The sequence below is a fragment of the Staurois parvus genome, unplaced genomic scaffold, assembly GCF_062004578.1.
Source record: "Staurois parvus isolate SC_StPar_1 unplaced genomic scaffold, SC_StPar_1.0 ptg000449l, whole genome shotgun sequence".
Classification (NCBI taxonomy): Eukaryota; Metazoa; Chordata; class Amphibia; order Anura; family Ranidae; genus Staurois; species Staurois parvus.
The window spans coordinates 7,670,149-7,690,000 of record NW_028318245.1 but is presented as its reverse complement, the minus strand read 5'-3'; the positions used below and the strand labels follow the sequence as shown (position 1 = coordinate 7,690,000).

General features: G+C 45.8%; 1 protein-coding gene across 1 annotated transcript in view; it reads left to right on the top strand.

The window, feature by feature from the left end:
• LOC149453533 (uncharacterized) overlaps positions 1 to 17,855 on the top strand; it is a 25,224-nt gene extending 7,369 nt beyond the window's left edge. Inside the window, exons 6-8 of the mRNA XM_089688659.1 lie at positions 760 to 845; positions 3,874 to 4,401; positions 11,831 to 17,855. Of these exons, the coding sequence (XP_089544785.1) occupies positions 760 to 845; positions 3,874 to 4,401; positions 11,831 to 12,181 (965 nt within the window). The 3' untranslated portion in view covers positions 12,182 to 17,855. The remainder of the gene's footprint in view (positions 1 to 759; positions 846 to 3,873; positions 4,402 to 11,830) is intronic.
• The last annotated feature ends 1,997 nt before the right edge of the window (positions 17,856 to 19,852 follow it).

Genomic DNA, 19,852 nt, shown 5'->3' with positions numbered 1-19,852 from the left:
ATCCTAGGAGTAGACCTGCACAGCCACTTACCCACGGTTCACATCTCCGCGTTCTGCGCGGGCACGAGAGCCCGTTCATTTGAATGGACTCCCGTGCCCCGGGACACGCAGGGAAGAAGTCCCTGCACTTCTTCTGAAAACGCAGCCGAGGTTCCCAGTACGGTTGCGATTTCCAGTGCGGGTGGCGTGCCATTGGAATTAATGGCACCCGCCCATTGGTCCGCATTCCTCTGTGCGGGTGGTGCTGCGGATCCACACAAAAATCCGAGCAGCAGCACCACCCGCACAGAGGAATGCGGACCAATGGGCGGGTGCCATTAATTCCAATGGCACGCCACCCGCACTGGAAATCGCAACCGTACTGGGAACCTCGGCTGCGTTTTCAGAAGAAGTGCAGGGACTTCTTCCCTGCGTGTCCCGGGGCACGGGAGTCCATTCAAATGAACGGGCTCTCGTGCCCGCGCAGAACGCGGAGATGTGAACCTGCACAGATATGAACCTAGCCTTAGAGCTGCCCGAGCCCCACTTGTGTTGAGTGGTTTTGGGAGGTGGCGCTCTAGAACAATTGATGTTTGCTTAGTCCATCTTTTAGGAAAAAATAATCCCCCCCCCCCAAAAAAAAAAGAGTCTATAAATTTCTTTTTTTTTTTTTTTTTATATACTTTTTTGGGGCAGAGTTTAAATTAGTATTTTTTTTTTTCCAAACAATTTAATTAGTATTTTTAATGTTTTTGCCCTTACTTTTTTTTTTTCCCCCAGCATACACAAAACCAAGAAAGGGGTACATGAGGAAACCGTACAAAAAGTGGTGGTCTCCCGTGAAGAACCATGGAGTCGGCCATAAGGTAGCAGCCCGCCGTAAATTGTTTCCTAAAGTTGCATTTCATTTTTGATATGTGATTTGTGGAGGAAGCCATGTTTGCTCATTACATATTCAGACTGTGCTTCTTGCTCCGCAGCCCTGCTCAGTGGTTACGTTTTTATGGTTCCCTGTTTTCCATGCATGCTGTGTGTGGACAAGTCACACCATTTTTAGTCCTGGTGTTCTCTCAAAGTGGCTTATGCTGAAGTTTATTGAAATTGACACCAAAAAACAAATGGGGTGCTCAAGGATGACACAAAGGTATAATAAACTTGCATATAATAGAAAATATATTTACCACTTACTTTCCGCCCTATAGTAGTTTTACTGCTATAGGACAGACTCTCTGTGCAAAATCACATTATATTTATATATATTTTACATACCGTTCTATGTTTACATAGGCACAGCCCTGTTGCGACAGGGGAAAAGTGATCGATCGCGTGTCCCTGTAGAGCTGGGAACACAATCCATCGCTTCCTCTGGTACCAGCACCATCTAGTGTTACACAAGCACCCATCTAACCCTTTGATCACCCCAAGTGTTAACCTGTCCCTGATAGTGTCATTAGTACAGTGATCAGTGTCTGTTTTTAGCACTGATCACTGTATTGGTGTCACTGGTTCCCACAAAATGTCAGTGTGTCATTAAAATGTCATAAGAAAACATGAAGTTGTACAAACAATAAAAGATTTAAAAACAAAAAAATTAGTAACTTGTATCTCCTATTGAGTTTGTTTTGCGAAATTCGTACTCTATAGGAGATACAAGTTACTAATTTTTTCTTTTTTTTTATCTTTTATTGTTTGTACAACTTCATGTTCTCTTACGACATTTTAATGAATGTTACATTAAAAATATTTTCTATTATATGTAAGTTATACCTGTGGGTCATCCTTGAACACCTTATTTGTTTACTTATTTCTTGTGTCAATTTTAATCAGTTTTGTAATTTGATGACCTTTTCAGATGATCATAGGTTGATGACACATACACTATATTGCCACAAGTATTGGCCCGTCTGCCTTTCCACATACATGAACTTTAATGCCCCCCCAGTCTTAGTCCGTAGGGTTCAATATTGAGTTGGCCCCGCCCTTTGCAGCTATTAACAGCTTCATCTCTTCTGGGAAGGCCGTCCACAAGGCTTAGGAGGGTGTCTATGGGAAGGTTGGACCATTCTTCCAGAAGCACATTTGTCAGGTCAGGCACTGATGTCGCGGGAGGAGGCTTGGCTCGCAGTCTCCACTCTAATTCATCCCAAAGGTGTTCTATGGGGTTGAGGTCGGGACTCTGTGCAGGCCAGTCAAGTTCCTCCACCCCAAACTGGCTCCTCCATGTCTTTATGGACCTTGCTTTGTGCACTGGTGTGCAGCCATGTAGGAACAAGAAGGGGCCATCCCCAAACTCTTTCCACAAAGTTGGGAGCATGAAATTGTCCAAAATGTCGCCTTAAGAGTTCCCTTCACTGGAACTAGGGGGCCAAGTCCAACCCCTGAAAAACACCCCACACCATAATCCTCCCTCCACCAAACTTTACACTTGGCACAATGCAGTCAGGCAAGTACCGTTCTCCTGGCAACCGCCAAATCCAGACACGTCCATCGGATTGCCAGACAGAGAAGCGTGATTGTCACTCCAGAGAACACGTCTCCACAGCTCTAGAGTCCAGTGGTGGCATGCTTTACACCACGGCATCCGACGCTTTGTATTGCACTTGGTGATAGAAGGCTTGGATGCAGCTGCTCGGCCATGGAAACCCATTCCATGAAGGTCTCTATACACTGTTGTTGGGCTCATCTGAAGGCCACACCAAGTTTGGAGGTCTTTAGCTATTGACCTACCACTTGGTGGCTGAGTTGCTGTTGTTCCCAGTTGCTTCCACTTTGTTATAATCCCACTAACAGTTGAGTGTGGAATATTTAGTAGCCAGGAAATGTCATGGATGGACTTATTGCCCAGGTGGCCACCTATCACGGGACCACGCTTGGAGTCACTGAGCTCCTGAGAGCGACCCATTCTTTCACCAATGTTTGTTGAAGCAGTCTGCATGCCTTGGGGCTTGATTGTATACACCTGTGTCCATGGAGGGGATTGAAACACCTGAATCACATGATTGGGAGGGGATTGGAACACCTGAATCACATGATTGGGAGAGGATTGGAACACCTGAATCACATGATTGGGAGGGGATTGGAACACCTGAATCACATGATTGGGAGGGGATTGGAACACCTGAATCACATGATTGGGAGGGGATTGGATTACCTGAATCACATGATTTGGAGGGCAGGCCCAATACTTTTGGCAATATAGTGTATATCCCCCATACTATTGTTGGTTTTCTTATGCTGAAGTTTGTTTTATGGCACCAAAAGGATGAAAATCCTGTCCGCTACACCAGTGTGTATGGCTAAGCCACCAATGTGCATTAGTTAAGCCTTTTATTTTGCTAGTGAAAAATGGCATACAAGTAATGAAAATGAAACATATTTTTGAAAAGGGTAAATTCTATCCCCCTCTGTATCCAATGCCTTGTCACATGACCGTGTCCAGAAGCGTCTTTCAGAAACTCGTCTCCATAAGCTGTGTTTGGAAATCTCCCTTTTAGCCAGAGTCTTGGCCACGCTGCGTTTTGGTTTTTGCTTCAGTAAGGTGGACCCCCGTTAAAGGAATGGCACACTATTTCGGGTCCAGTTTCAGGATTCCAGCATCCGTTTATTTGGTGGGCTCCATAATGGGTCATTTTATTCCTGGTGATCCTTCTAGAGCCCAAAGTGAAATTCCCTGGCAAGGACATAGTCTCTTTTTGTTTTCATTTGCTGTAGAGTGATTGGGCTTTACTGTTCCTCTTATCGCCATGCGGCAACACTAGTAGATGGTTCACGTTATTTGACGCTATAGACATGGAACAGCACAAAAAAAAAAATGTAAGACCCATGTGAAAGATGACCTATTGGTCAAAGTAATAAGTCACGTCTCAAAGTGACTCTACTACTTGTATTTGTTAGATGAAATATGTGAGGAAGAGGTTGCCCTCCGAATACATCATGAATCCAGAATTCCTGAAAGAATTCATCAGTATGTACCGCTCCTTCCCCTGCCTGTGGAACGTCAAGTTCGCGGACTACTCCAACAAGCAGAAGCGGATGAAGGCCTACGAGCAGCTCGTGCAGCTGTGCCGCACCGTGTGCCCAACGGCCAACGTCCAGTTCGTCAAGCACAAGATCGCCAACCTGCGGACTGTCTTCAAGAAGGAGTTCAACAAAGTCCAGGTGTCCAAGAGGACCGCCGCATGCGCCGCCGACGTCTACGTGCCGAGGCTCTGGTATTTCGACCTGCTGAAGTTCACGTTGGGACTGGACATGCCGGAGGATGGCAGCACACTGAACCTGTCCGATACGCCCAGTATGGTCAGCCTACCCAGCACGCCCTCTATGCTGAAGATGCCTGACACACCAGAACCTCAGGATTTACGAATGGAGGAGGAAGTCAAGGTGAACTCTGAAATTCTGGAGGAATCTACAAATGTGTCTCAGGTGGGAACTAAATGCATTGATGCAAAAAAAAATACACTCCGCCCTTTTTTGTGTTTTTTTTTTTTTAATTGCTCCCATGAAGGGTTGACCATATCCATCAGTTTGCCATCCCGAAAACACATTCCTCCTATTGTAAAGCCTAACATTCCACAGTAGTGGGTATACAACAAAGGGAAGGGAAGGAGGTATGGGCCCCTTGTTCTCTACATTCTTATATGGAGAAATTCTCTGTTGCCATTACATAGACATGCTCCTTGTCCATACTGTCTAGGTCAGGGGTGGGCAACCTTCAAGAGGTAGAGATCTACCTAAACAACATGGAAGAGATCAAAGCTCTCCAGGGTTCGGCAACTAGCAAGCCCCCAATAAACCGTAAGGATGGCATGAAGAATACTTCTCAAACAAACATCAGTTTAAATATATATAATCTCTTAAGTGAGAAACATTCACTTAGATTTACAATGTTTTTTCATACTAGGGTTTAGTTGACCAATGCACAAATCTGAAACAGAAGTCCACCGTAAAGACCTAAAAAGCGCCAATGCAGGATGACTTGCGTGACTAATTTCTGGTCTGTTTGGCCTCAATGCTGGCCTGGCTGCAGGATGTAGGGCACTGTATAGAAGTCAGTAGTAGGTAGGGCACTGTACAGAGGTCAATAGGATATAGAGTAGTGTACAGGGGTCAGTAGTAGATAGGGCAGTGTCCAGAGGTTAGTGGGAGGTAGGGCAGGGTCCAGAGGTCAGTAGGGTGTAGGGCAGTGTCCAGAGGTCAATAGGATGTAGGGCAGGGTCCAGAAGTCAGTAGGAGGTAGGGCAGTGTCCAAAGGTCAGTAGTATGTAGGGCAGTGTCCAGAGGTCAGTTGGGTGTAGGGCAGTGTCCAGAGATCAGTAGGGTGTAGGGCAGGGTCCAGAGGTCAGTAGGAGGTAAGGCAGTGTCCAGGGGTCAATAGTAGGTAGGGCAGTGTCCAGAGGTCAGTGGGCTGTAGGGCAGTGTCCAGAGGTCAGTGGGCTGTACGGCAGTGTCCAGAGGTCAGTAGGCTGTAGGGCAGTGTCCAGAGGTCAGTGGGCTGTAGGGCAGTGTCCAGAGGTCAGTGGGCTGTAGGTCAGTGTCCAGAGGTCAGTAGATTGTAGGGAAGGGTCCAGAAGTCAGCAGGAGGTAGGGCAGTGTCCAAAGGTCAGTAGGATGTAGGGCAGTGTCCAGAGGTCAGTTGGGTGTAGGGCAGTGTCCAGAGGTCAGTAGGGTGTAGGGCAGGGTCCAGAAGTCAGTAGGAGGTAGGGCAGTGACCAGGCTGTTCAATAGTATGTAGGGCAGTGTGCAGAGGTCAGTAGGGTGTAGGGCAGGGTCCAGAAGTCAGTAGGAGGTAGGGCAGTGACCAGGGGTCAATAGTAGGTAGGGCAGTGTCCAGAGGTCAGTGGGCTGTAGGGCAGTGTCCAGAGGTCAGTGGGCTGTAGGGCAGTGTCCAGACGTCAGTGGGCTGTAGGGCAGTGTCCAGAGGTCAGTGGGCTGTAGGGCAGTGTCCAGAGGTCAGTGGGCTGTAGGGCAGTGTCCAGAGGTCAGTGGGCTGTAGGGCAGTGTCCAGAGGTCAGTAGGATGTAGGGCAGGGTCCAGAAGTCAGTAGGAGGTAGGGCAGTGTCCAAAGGTCAGTAGGATGTAGGGCAGTGTCCAGAGGTCAGTTTGGTGTAGGGCAGTGTCCAGAGGTTAGAAGGGTGTAGGGCAGTGTCCAGAGGTCTGTAGGGTAGGGTTCAGAAGTCAGTAGGAGGTAGGGCAGTGTCCAGGGGTCAGTGGGAGGTAGGGCAGTGTCCAGAGGTCAGTGGGAGGTAGGGCAGTTTCCAGGGGTCATTGCGAGGTAGGGCATTGTCCAGGGGTCAGTAGGATGTAGGGCAGTGTCCAGGGGTCAGTGGGAGGTAGGGCAGTGTCCAGGGGTCAGTGGGCTGTAGGGAAAGGTCGAGAGGTCAGTAGGAGGTAGGGCAGGGTCCAGAGATCAGTAGGATGTAAGGCAGTGTCCAGAGTTCAGTAGGATTTAGGGCAGTGTCCAGAGGTCAGTAGGAGGTAGGGAAGTGTACAGGTGTCAGTAGGAGGTAGGGCAGGGTCCAGAGGTCAGTAGGATTTAGGGCAGTGTGCAGAGGTCAGTAGGATTTAGGGCAGTGTGCAGAGGTCAGTAGGATGTAGGGCAGTGCGCAGAGGTCAGTAGGATGTAGGGCAGTGTGCAGAGGTCAGTAGGATGTAGGGCAGTGTGCAGAGGTCAGTAGGATGTAGGGCAGTGCACAGAGGTCAGTAGGATGTAGGGCATTGTCCAGAGGTCAGTAGGAGGTAGGGAAGTGTACTGGTGTCAATAGGAGGTAGGGCAGGGTCCAGAGGTCAGTAAGATGAAGGGGAGTGTCCAGAGGTCAGTAGGATGTAGGGCAGGGTCCAGAGGTCAGTAGGATGTAGGGCAGTGTCCAGAGGTCAGTAGCAGGTAGGGCAGGTTTAGTGGTGTCTGGGGTAAGGAAGGAGCGTATTTTGGCGATATTGCGGAGGTGGAGCCTGCATGTGTTTGTGAGTGATTTGACATGAGGTTGGAAGGAGAGGTTAGAGTCCAGAATGACTCCAAGGACTTTGGCTTGCGGGGCGGGATTGATGGTGGTGATGTTAGTAGTGATGGATAGGATGGGGGGGGGGGGCGCGGGCAGGAGGGAAGACGAGAAGCTCGGTTTTGGAGAGGTTGAGTTTGAGGAAATGGAGCGACATCCAGTCAGAGATGTCGTTTAGGAGGTGAGTGATGCGGGCGGAGAAAGTGGAGGTGAGGTGAGGGGTGGAGAGGTAAATTTGAGTGTCATCAGCATAGAGATGGTAGTTGAAGCCGTGGGAGTGTATGAGTTTGCCAAGGGAGGAGGTGTAGATGGAGAAGAGAAGGGGTCCAAGGACAGAGCCCTGGGGGACCCCAACAGAGAGGGGGAGTGAGGGGGAGGTGGCACCATTGTAGGTGACACTGAAGGTGACACTGAAGGAGCGTCGGGATAGGTACGAGGAGAACCAGGAGAGAGCGGTGTCTCTGATGCCAAGGGAGAGTAGTTTATTAAGGAGGAGGGGGTGGTCAACTGTGTCGAAGGCCGCGGAGAGGTCCAGGAGGAGGAGGACAGAATAGTCGCCTTTGGCTTTGGCGGTTAGTAGGTCGTTGGTGATTTTGAGGAGGGCGGTTTCGGTGGAGTGTAGGGGACGGTAGGGTGTCCAGAGGTCAGTAGGGTGTAGGGCAGTGTCCAGAGGTCAGTAGGGTGTAGGGCAGGGTTCAGAAGTCAGTAGGAGGTAGGGCAGGATGCCCTACAGGATGTGGATCAGGATGTGGATCAGTGGGAGGTAGGGCAGTGTCCAGGGGTCAATAGTAGGTAGGGCAGTGCCCAGAAGTCAGTGGGCAGTAGGGCAGTGTCCAGAGGTCAGTGGGCAGTAGGGCAGTGTCCAGAGGTCAGTGGGCAGTAGGGCAGTGTCCAGAGGTCAGTGGGCTGTAGGGCAGTGTCCAGAGGTCAGGGGGCTGTAGGTCAGTTTCCAGAGGTCAGTGGGCAGTAGGGCAGTGTCCAGAGGTCAGTGGGCTGTAGGGCAGTGTCCAGAGGTCAGGGGGCTGTAGGTCAGTTTCCAGAGGTCAGTGGGCTGTAGGGCAGTTTCCAGAGGTCAGTGGGCTGTAGGGCAGTTTCCAGAGGTCAGTGGCCTGTAGGGCAGTGTCCAAAGGTCAGTGGGAGGTAGGGCAGTTTCCAGGGGTCATTGCGAGGTAGAGCAGTGTCCAGGGGTCAGTAGAATGTAGGGCAGTGTCCAGGGGTCAGTGGGAGGTAGGGCAGTGTCCAGGGGTCAATAGTAGGTAGGGCAGTGTCCAGAGGTCAGTAGGAGGTAGTGCAGGGTCCAGAGGTCAGTAGGCTGTAGGGCAGTGTCCAGAGATCAGTGGGCTGTAGGGCAGTGTCCAGAGGTCAGTGGGCTGTAGGGCAGTGTCCAGAAGTCAGTAGGAGGTAGGGCAGGGTCTAGAGGTCAGTGGGAGGTCGGGCAGGGTCCAGAGGTCAGTAGGATGTAGTGCAAGGTCCAGAGGTCAGTAGGATGTAGGGCAAGGTCCAGAGGGCAGTAGGATGTAGGGCAGGGTCCAGAGGTCAGTAGGATGTAGGGAAGTGTCCAGAGGTCAGTAGGATGTAGGGCAGTGTCCAGAGGTCAGTAGGATGTAGGGCAGTGTCCAGAGGTCAGTAGAATGTAGGGCAGTGTCCAGAGGTCAGTAGAATGTAGGGCAGTGTCCAGAGGTCAGTAGGATGTAGGGCAGTGCGCAGAGGTCAGTAGGAGGTAGGGCAGGGTCCAGAGGTCAGTAGGATGTAGGGCAGTGCGCAGAGGTCAGTAGGAGGTAGGGCAGGGTCCAGAGGTCAGTAGGAGGTAGGGCAGGGTCCAGAGGTCAGTAGGATGTAGGGCAGAGTCCAGAGGTCAGTAGGATGTAAGGTAGTGTAGAGGCCACCTGTTTGTAGGGCAGATTATAGGGGTCAGCAGTGCAGAGGGGGTCAGTAGAGCAGTGGAGGGTCAGTAGGGCACAGATTTGAATGTACAGCAGCCAAAACAGGGCAGACATTTAATTCACATGCAGAACAGGGAAGTGCTGGCTACACACTAATACTCTTTCTTCTGGTGCGCTGATCTCTGCCCCCTCCTCATTTGTCCATCCGCAGTGATACCGTACACAAGGGCCTGGTATGGACTTGACAGGAGAGGGTGGGGTCAGCGTTGCACACGAGGTATGTTCCTTCCCCGCACCTCTCTGCACATGTGGCAGGAGCAGTTTAGCCCGGGGGGTCGGTAAGCCAGGGACACAATCTTCCCATAACCTGGCTGCGATCGATGGGTAGATGGTGATCCTGCCAACCCCTGGTCTAAGTCTTGGAGTTTAATGTTTCAAAGTTTGTTATGTCCTAATGCAAAAAAAAAAAAAAGATTTCAGTATATCATCATTGTGAATGGTGGGGTGGGGATTTTTTTGTTGGTTTTGTGGAGATATCTGCAGATGGTCTTATCCTGGTAGACAGATTGAGAACCGCCAGCCTGTTATGGATTTCAGAGGACAGCAGGAGAGGGAAGGGGGGGGGGGAAATGAGAGGTAATTATAGATTGCTTCAAATATAAAGGCATCTTTGACCTCATATGAACTTGGTAAAGCACACTACAAGAGCTGGAGCGCAACCGTTCCACTGCTAGGCAGGGTGCCGGCATGAATGATCATCCAGAGAGCGCTGTGATTACCAGAGCTGCTCAGTCTGTGACGTTCCTTTTAAGCATATGAGATGAAAAGAGCGGCCTTGACCCCAACTCCAAACCCACTGATGCATTTCGCCCCAACTCCAAACCCACTGACGCATTTCACTACAAACCCCACTGACGCATTTCACCCCAACTCCAAACCCAATGACGCATTTCACCCCAACTCCAAACACACTGACGCATTTTGTCACAACTCCAAACCCACTGACGCATTTCGCCCCAACTCCAAACACACTGACGCATTTCACTATAAACCCCACTGACACATTTCACCCCAACTCCAATCCCACTGACGCATTTCGCCCCAACTCCAAACCTACTTACGCATTTTGCCCCAACTCCAAACACACTGACACATTTTGTTACAACTCCAAACCCACTGACGCATGTCACCCGAACTCCAAACCCACTGATGCATTTTGCCCCAACTCCAAACCCACTGATGCATTTCACCCCAACTCCAAACCAACTGACGCATTTCACCCCAACACCAAACCAACTGACACATTTCACACCAACTCCAAACCTACTGACGCATTTCACCCCAACTCCAAGCCCACTGATGCATTTTGTCACAACTCCAAACCCACTGACGCATTTTGTCACAACTCCAAATCCACTGATGCATTTCACCCCAACTCCAAACCGACTGACGCATTTCGCCCCAACTCCAAACCCACTGACACATTAAATCACAACTCCAAACCAACTGACGTATTTCTCCCCAACGCCAAGCCCACTGACTCATTTCGCCCCAACGCCAAACCAACTGATGCATTTTCTCCAACGCCAAACCCACTGAGGCATTTCGCCCCCACCCTCAGGACTTACGCGTAGAGGTAGGGGTCTGTTTAAAGTCATGCATGTGGCAGGTGATTTGTCTTATGTGAGTTGGAGACATGGGTATGATAAAAAAAAATTACTACTCTGCATAGGTAGGTGGCAGTTTTTCCAGGTGACCATTTTACCCGTAATGATTAGTAGGTGAAGGGGTGGGATGACACATATGGAAGAAAAATATACTTGAAATACTACAATTTTGGCCATATTCTATATATGTGTGTGCGTGCGTGTGTGTATATATATGTGGGTATATACATACACACACCCATACTGCATGTTGAAATGTGTTTTTATTACAAAATATATGAAATATTATATTTTAATATCATATTATAAATATGATAATATTAAAAATACATTTCAAATATACTGTATGTCTTTAAAAATACAAATCTACATTTTTGGAATGCATTTACAAATCTATGTAAAAATATATGTTAAAATTACTTTTTTTATATGTTAAAAAAAAAATCTGAAGAATATATTTAAAAAATATATATATTGAAAAATATATATTTTTAAAATACATTCTTCAAATATTTTTCATATACTTTATAATAAAAACACATTTCAACATGCAGTGTGTGTATGTATATGTGTGATATATATATATATTTATTTATTTATGTGTGATTGATATATATATATATATATATATATATATATATATACACACACACAAATATATATGTTGTATGTGTGTGTATATATATATGTGTATATATACATATGTATTTTTAAAGACATATAGTATAATGTATTTTTAAAAATATTTTTCATATATTTTGTAATAAAAATGCATTTCAACATGCAGTGTGTATGTATGTATATATATATATATATATATATATATATATATTTATTATTATTATACAGGATTTATATAGCGCCAACAGTTTGCTCAGCGCTTTACATTATAATGGGAGACAATACAGCAGCAATACAGTTCAATACAAGAGGGATAGGAGGGCCTGATCCTTGGAGCTTACAATCTAGGATATATATATATATATATATATATATATATATATATGAAATATATTGAATACTGCCAAAATTGTAGTATTTCAAATATATGTCAATATATTTTGGAAGAATATTTTAAAAATATATTTCAAATATATTTTTCTTCCATGTGGGGAATGACAGAATGGCTGGCCTTTTTACTACACCTGCAGATATGATTAGTTTTTTTTTGGAGGGTCTGGACACAAAAGAAAGTTGTTACTAAACAAAAGCCTCCATTCCGGCAAGAAAATTATCATGCGGGGCAAAAAAATGTAAAACACGGTTTAATTTCTAAGTTTTTTTTTTTTTTCTTTTTTTTATATAGGTGACCAGCAACAGCCAGTCAGACGAGGTGGAGTTTGAGATCCATGACGAAATCATGGCTTCCATCCGACGACAGCGGAAAAGAAAAATGTACAGTAACACTAGCGAAGAAGAACTGGGGGAGCGGCTGCTGACCCAAGCCGCGGCGCTCCTCACCAAGAACAATGACGAGTATGACGCGTTCGGCTTCATGGTTTCGTCCAAGCTCCGCAGGATGGACGAGCAGCAGAGACTGTTGGCCGAGGTCCTCATCATGGAAGTCCTATACAAGGGCATGTTAGGCCAGCTGACGGAAGACAGTCTCGTTTGCCAGTATCCTGGGCAGTTCTACCAGAACCAACCTTCGAGTTGACCGCTCTTCTGCCTCGGCGATGCCCACCCTCACCAAATAGCCCTGGTCAACCTCCCACACCTTTTTCATGAGGCTTTTCCAGGAAAAAGTTAAAAGTTTTCCACACTAAAAAAAAAAAAGGTGGGGGGGTTGTTAAGAGGTTTACAATTCACATCTCTCTTGGGGGTAAACTGACGAAATGTGGCTTAACCTGAGATCAGCCATGCTGAGGCAAGTTGAGAAGGTTCTGCCATAGGTGGCCTCCTCTTGGACTTCACGCAGCCCTCAGCGATCCTGTGCAACCTAATTTCCTGAGGTCTGTAAACCCCTCCCCCCCAACCCCCAGATGTGGAAACATTTTATACCTTTCCTGGAGATTCTTTCAACCCACAAATGAGGATGGATCAAGTTGAAGTATTTGTTTCTTTTTTTTAGTCTTCTTCTTTTGGAGAATGTTTAGATGGTAGAAGCCACTGTGAATGTTCCTCTACTTAAAGGGGTAGACTGATGTGTTCCATTAATGAGTAGACAGTGGTGAACTAAACCACCCAATGACTCAACTCTTGGTAAGTCTAGCAAAGCGATCTCCGCCCTCAAGTCTCCGAATCTGCCTCTTAAGGGATCCGAGAAGAAGGAAACCTCTTTTCATCATGACTTCATTCAGTGAGAACTCGGGCAACAGAGAACTTACCACAAGAGAATTCAAATTTCCCTTCTTGGGTGGACGTTGGGTTCTGATAGCTAAAATCTCATCCAAAGATATCCCCTTTTTTGATTGTTGTGGTTTTTATTTTATTTTTTTCTCTCTATATATCTCAAGATAGCCTTTCAACTGATCTACACCAGCAAGTATGCAAATTAATATATATATATATCTAAATAGAATAACTTTAGAATTAGAAGTTGCATCTAAAGACAGTAGGGAGGGTAGACACTGTGCTCTTTTCTTTTTGTTTTGTTTTTTTTGTTTTTTTTTGTTTTCCCTATGGTAACGTTTGGATAAGGTATAATCAGTCAGGTTTTCATGTGTTGTTATACTGTGGAGTATTAGCCACACCCTGCTGCTCTGTTAAGCCGGACCTCCTATTCTTGAGAAGCTCTAGGAGGTTGGGTTGTGAGAGTTAGGTGTGACAGGCTTTGATGTTCTGAGGGGACAAAGAAGAGAGCGGGACGTCAAAGGTAAGATGGGGGGAAATACAAAATTGAAGGTTAGAAAGACAGATTGGGCTTCCCAACACTAATTTCTTTCTTGTACAGTGAGGGACACAGGGGGGGCTGATCAAAGAGTGCAAAATCTGGTGTAGTCGTGCATGGTAGCCAATCAGCTTCTAACTTCAGCTTGTTCAATTAGGCTTTGACATTAAAACCTGGAAGCTGATTGGTTTCTATTCAGAGCTGCACCAGATTTTGCACTCTCCAGTTTTAGTAAATTTCCCCCACAAGTTTTTCACCTTCAGGATATTCGGGAATTCACGAGGTGGTGGTTCTTGTAGCCAACACCTCAGCAGGATGATTGTCTAAAGCGGTTTCCCCTATCCGATAAGGAACATGTTTTGATCTTGTTGAGGTCTAGGACTTCCTTCTTACCTGTGGTGGTCTCTGACTTTTACCTTAACCAGGCCATCGTTCTTCCATCCCTCTCTTCAAAACCAGTTTACCCCAAGGAACCTTCACTCCATTGTCTAGATGTGGTTTGGGCTGTAAGAGTGGTCTATCAACCGCTGATCCTTTTCAGGAAAACTGATTTCCTTTTTTTTTTTTTGTCCGGAAAAGTAGATTGCCCCCATAAGGGTTTGTTGGCTTCTCATTCCACCATTTCTCAGTGCTCAGATGGACCGTCATCCATGCTCATGGACTTTGGATCTGGTTCCACCATTTTCTTAACTAGGCCATCGTTCTTCCATCCCTCTCTCCAAAACCAGTCTACCCCAAGGAATCTTCACTCTATTGTCTAGATGTGGTTTGAGCTGTAAGAGTGGTCTCACTTCCACTTCTCCTTTCAGGAAAACTGATTCCCTTTTTTGTTACTTTAGAAGACCCACCCCCCATAAGGGTTAGCTGCCTTCTCGTTCCACCATTTCTCAGTGCTCATCATCCAAGCTAATGGACTTTTGATTGGGTTCCACCATTTCCCGTCAAAGCTCACTCCGTTAGGTCGGTGGGTACGTCTTTGACTTCTTATCATCAGATTACTGTTGCTCAGTTAGACAAGGCTGCCACCTGGTCTTCTGTTCACACATTTCTAAGTTCTAGCAGGTAAACATTGAGGCCTCATCCAGTGCCAGCTTTGGGTGTAAGGCATTTTGAGCTGAAGGCACTACCCAGTTTTCTGTTTGGTTTTTATAGGCCTGTGAACCTTTGTTTTGTGCATTGCCCACCCCTCAATTGGACTACTTTTGGACATCCCGAAGGTGAAGACTTCCTGATGGATTAAAAAGTAAATGGGATTTGCGTACTCCCTGTAAAATCCCTTTTTATAGGGAAACTGATTTCCTTTTTTTTTTTTTTCATAATAGTGGATGGCCCCCATAAGGGTTATCTGGCTTCTCATTCCACCATTTCTCAATGCTCAGGTGGACCGTCATCCAAGCTCATGGAATTTGAATCTGGTTCCACCATTTACTTAACTAGGCCATCATTCTTCCATCCCTTTCTCCAAAACCAGTCTAACCCAAGGAAACTTCACTCCATTGTCTAGATTTGGTTTGGGCTGTAAGAGTGATCTAACAGCCAACTGCTCCTTTCAGAAAAGCTGATTCCCTTTTTTGTTATTTTAGAAGACCCACCCCCCATAAGGGTTAGCTGCCTTCTCGTTCCACCATTTATCAGTGTTCATCATCCAAGCTAATGGACTTTGGATTTGGTCCCACCATTTCCCGTCAAGGCTCACTCTGTTAGGTCGGTGGGTGCGTCTTTGACTTCTTATCATCAGATTACTGTTGCTCAGTTAGGCAAGGCTGCCACCTGGTCTTCTGTTCACACGTCTTCTAAGTTCTGCAAGGTAGACATTGAGACCTTATCCAATGCCAGCTTTGGGTGTAAGGCATCTTGAGCTGAAGGCACCACCCAGTTTTCTGTTTGGTTTTTATAGGCCTGTGAACCTTTGTTTTCTGCATTGCCCACCCTTCAATTGGACTGCTTTTGGACATCCCGAAGGTGAAGACTTCCTGATGGACTAAAAAGTAAATGGGATTTGCGTACTTCCTGTAAAATATTTTTACAGTAATAGTGGATGGCCCCCATAAGGGTTTGCTGGCTTCTCATTCCACCATTTCTCAGTGCTCAGATGGACCAGCATCCAAGCTCATGGACTTTGGGTCTGGTTCCACCATTTCCTTAACTAGGCCATCGTTCTTCCATCCCTCTCTCCAAAACCAGTCTACCCCAAGGAAAGTTTACTCCATTGTCTAGATGTGGTTTGGGCTGTAAGAGTGATCTCACAGCCACTTCTCCTTTCAGGAAAACTGATTCCCTTTTTTGTTACTTTAGAAGACCCACCCCCCATAAGGGTTAGCTGCCTTCTCATTCCACCATTTCTCAGTGCTCATTATCCAAGCTAATGGACTTTGGATTTGGTCCCACCATTTCCCGTCAAGGCTCACTCCGTTAGGTCGGTTGGTGTGTCTTTGACTTCTTATCATCAGATTACTGTTGCTCAGTTAGGCAAGGCTACCCCCTGGTCTTCTGTTCACACATTTTCTAAGTTCTACCAGGTAGACATTGAGGCCTCATCCAATGCCAGCTTTGGGTGTAAGGCATCTTGAGCTGAAGGCACCACCCAGTTTTATGTTTGGTCTTTATAGAGCTGTGAACCTTTGTTTTCTGCATTACCCACCCCTCAATTGGACTGCTTTTGGACATCCCGAAGGTGAAGACTTCCTGATGGATTAAAAAGTAAATGGGATTTGTGCATTCACTTTAAAATCCCTTTTTTTTTTTTTTTGTTAGGTCCATTGAGGGACACTGGTCCCATCACTCTGGGTTTACGATCATGCACTCTGTTCTGTATTGCTACATCTTGGGATATACTGATAGTAGGTGAAATTACTCTGAGCTGATCCACAGTTCCAGTTCTCCTGCAGTATAACCGGAGGGTGAACTACTTCCTGTTTCCCTCAAGGTACTCCAAGAAATAGGAATTCTTGATGAGTACAAAAATATTATTACCTCTTTCTGCAGCCAAAAAGCCTTGGTTCCAAAGCAGTCCCTCCTATTCATAAATCATGCACTTACAAAGACGAGTGTATATGGAGAATAGATCTGAAACGCACAATGGATGTCTTTTCATAGCCTCTTGCATGTTATAGGGACCCAATGAAAACACAAAAAACTTTCTTGGAGCATTTCTAGATCATTTTCAATGACTGCAGCATAAAAAGGAAAAAAATCATCATTATCTTACAAAGGAGCTTGCTACACAATTGCTATATAAACGTTCATATATAAACGTTCATTATAAACGTTGGGGTTACAGTCTTCTGAGGTAAATCCTTGGAAGTGGAGGTAGACTTGCTGTCCCTAGCAACTGAACATTTTTTTTCCTCAGTTATAGTGTCCCATATTTATACATCATCATACTCTGCAGGCTTTGTCCCTTCAAAACTACCCCTTTTCAGTCTTTCAGTATATTATGGGAGAAATAGGGGATTTGAATGGTTGCTGTGGGCCAAGAGAACAGTCTTTCAATATTTAGTCCCCACCTCTGAGGAGCTTAGATTCCCTTTTCATTCTTCTAGTGCAGGGGTGTCAAACTGGCGGCCCTCCAGCTGTTGCCAAACTACAATTCCCATCATGCCTCTGCCTTTTGGGAGTCATGCTTGTAACTGTCAGTCTTGCAATGCCTCATGGGACTTGTAATTTGACAACAGCTGGAGGGGCATCAGTTTGACACCCCTGTTCTAGTGCATTCTAAGGCTGCTTTCAGACTGAGAAGTTTTTCAAGCGTTTTTGCGTTTAAAAAAAAAAAAGCGTCTGAAAAGCTCAAGAAAACTGCTTTCCTGTGTATGTGAATGTACATCTATGTATGTTTTCACACTGAGGCGTTGCGCTTGCGGTGCGGTGTAAAAACTCTTGCTTGCAGCATCTTTGGGGCATGTTTGGGAACTAAAAAAAAACGCCCTGAAAACGCCTTTTCGCATTGAAAGCAATGGAAAACGCCTGAAAAGCACCTCAAAGAAGCAATCTTGGTGCAGTTTTTAAGTCACATGTCCTTGAAAAAAAACACTCAGAAAGCACTGCAAAAGCATGGTAAAAACGCCTATGTGTATGCTAACAGTGTGAAAGTAGTCAAAGGAAGAGGAGAGGGGAATCCTATTGGCCGCTATGGGCAGTGATATCCATTTTTTTTTTCTTTCAAATGCATCAAAGTTCTTTCATCCAAGCCTTTCTAGTCGAGTTCAAATGATGAAAGCAAATACTTTACTTAATTAAGAACCACCTATGAGGGCAGCAATGGGCACTGAAAAGTCCATCTTCATTTCATACTGTTACTACGCCTTTCTGAGTAGGCATTGAAGTTGTAAGCTAGAAAATGTTTTAGTTTTTTTGGTTGGGTTTTTTTTTTTTTTGTATTTTATTTTTTTGTTTTTAGTTTAACTTTGAGAAACTGTTATCTACTGCCATGTACGGTGAAGTAAACAGTAATACATTTAAAAGCAGAGGTCTTGATTTTGCAATAAAACTAATTTTGCGTAAATCTGTTTTTAGTGAATGCCCTCTAATGTTGAATGTTAAGGTTGCGGACGTTGATGAGATCACTTGGGGAAGATGGCTCATTCAGATTTGAAAATGTCAAGAAACTTCTATGGCGAGGCTAGGATCCAGTGATCGGGATGTAGGCCTTATGAGTTTTAATAAAACTTGTCGGGACCATTGGTGCTGTCAAAGCTTCTGTCCACTTCTGGAGCTGTTATTGCTTGATTTCTGTAAGGTTCCTCAACATGTCAATTTCAGCTTCCTTTTCTTGAAGGCCACCAGCTTTCAGGCTGATAAGGAAGTCTCACTGAGGTGGATAATGAGGAGGACTAGAAAAGCAAATGTTTATGGAAATAAAATAACACATTGTAAGATAAAATAAGGCTTTCAGCAGTTAAATGCCAATTTTCGGACCTGGATCACTTCGCCTCTCTCTTTTTTTTCCACAGCTATCCCTCTTCTGGTCCCAAATCTCCTTGTCCCCATTCCCTAACCACTACCAATCTTCTGGACATGGATTCCTCTGTCTCGCTCTCCTCCACAATTGCCCCAGTTTCACATTAATTGGTGTCCCCTCATTAATTCAAGTTTTCAGTTTATCTGTGTTTATTTGTTTCTCTGTGCATTATGTTCATTAGTGTACCCTTGTGTCCATATATTGGTTATGAGACTTCTGTGTGGGATGGAGACAGACATTCTTATGGGTAGGATGTAAACAGATTAAATCTGTGGCGACAAAGCACATCCTCCTTGGTAGGGTGGAATCTGAGGATATCCTTCTTGCTGTGACTGAGACAAAGGACAACCTCTTCAGTTTGTTGAGAACATCCTCCTGGGTGGAATGGAGATATAGGATATCCTCCTTCATAGGGCAGAAACAGAGGACATCCTCCTGGCTAGGATGGAGGCAAAACCATATGCTAGGTGGGGTGGAATAGAGGACATCCTCTTGGTTAGGATGGAGACATGACCATATCCTAGGTGGGATAGAAACATTAAATCTTTCTGAGTGGGGTGGCAACAAAGCACATCCTCCTTGGTAGAGTGAAGACTGAGGGCATTCTTCTGTTTGGGCTGAGACAAAGGACCGCTTCCTCGGTGGGTTGGGAACATCCTCCTGGGTGGGTTGGAGACAGAGAAAATCATCCTTTATAGGGTGGAAACAGGATGTCCTGGTTAGAATGGAGACAAGATCATATCCTGGGTGGGATGGAATAGAGGACATCTACCTGCTTAGAATGGAGACAATACCATATTGTGGGTGAGATGGAAACAGATGCAGTCTTTCTGGGTGGGATGGAGAGCACATCCTCCTTGATAGGGTGGAAACTGAGGATATCCTTCTTGCTGTGACTGAGACAAAGGACAACCTCTTCGGTTTGTTGAGAACATCCTCCTGGGTGGAATGGAGATATAGGATTTCCTTCTTCATAGGGTGGAAACAGAGGACATCCTCCTGGCTAGGTTGGAGGCAAGACCATATACTGGGTGGGGTGGAATAGAGGACATCCTCCTGGTTAGGGTGGAGACATGACCATATCCTAGGTGGGATAGAACAGACAAAACTTTCTGGGTGGCATAGAGACGGAGCACATCCTCCTTGGTAGGGTGGGGACTGAATACATGCTTCTTGTGTGGACTGAAACAAAAGACTGCTTCCTGGGTGGAATGAAATGGATGACAACCTCCTGGGTGAGATGGAGGCATAGGATATTCTCCTTCATAGGGTGGAAACAGAGGATATCCTCCTGGCTAGAATGGAGGCAAGACCATATCCTGGGTGGGATGGAGACTGAGGACATTTTTTCTTGTTTGGACTGAGATAAGGGATAGCTTACTGGGTGGAATGGAATAGAGGACATCCTCCTCCATGGGTTGAGAATATCCTGGGTGGTATGGAGACCTATTATATCCTCCTTCATAGGTTGGAAACGGAGGACATCCTCCTGGCTAGAATAGAGGCAAGACCATATACTGGGTGGGATGCAACAGAGGACA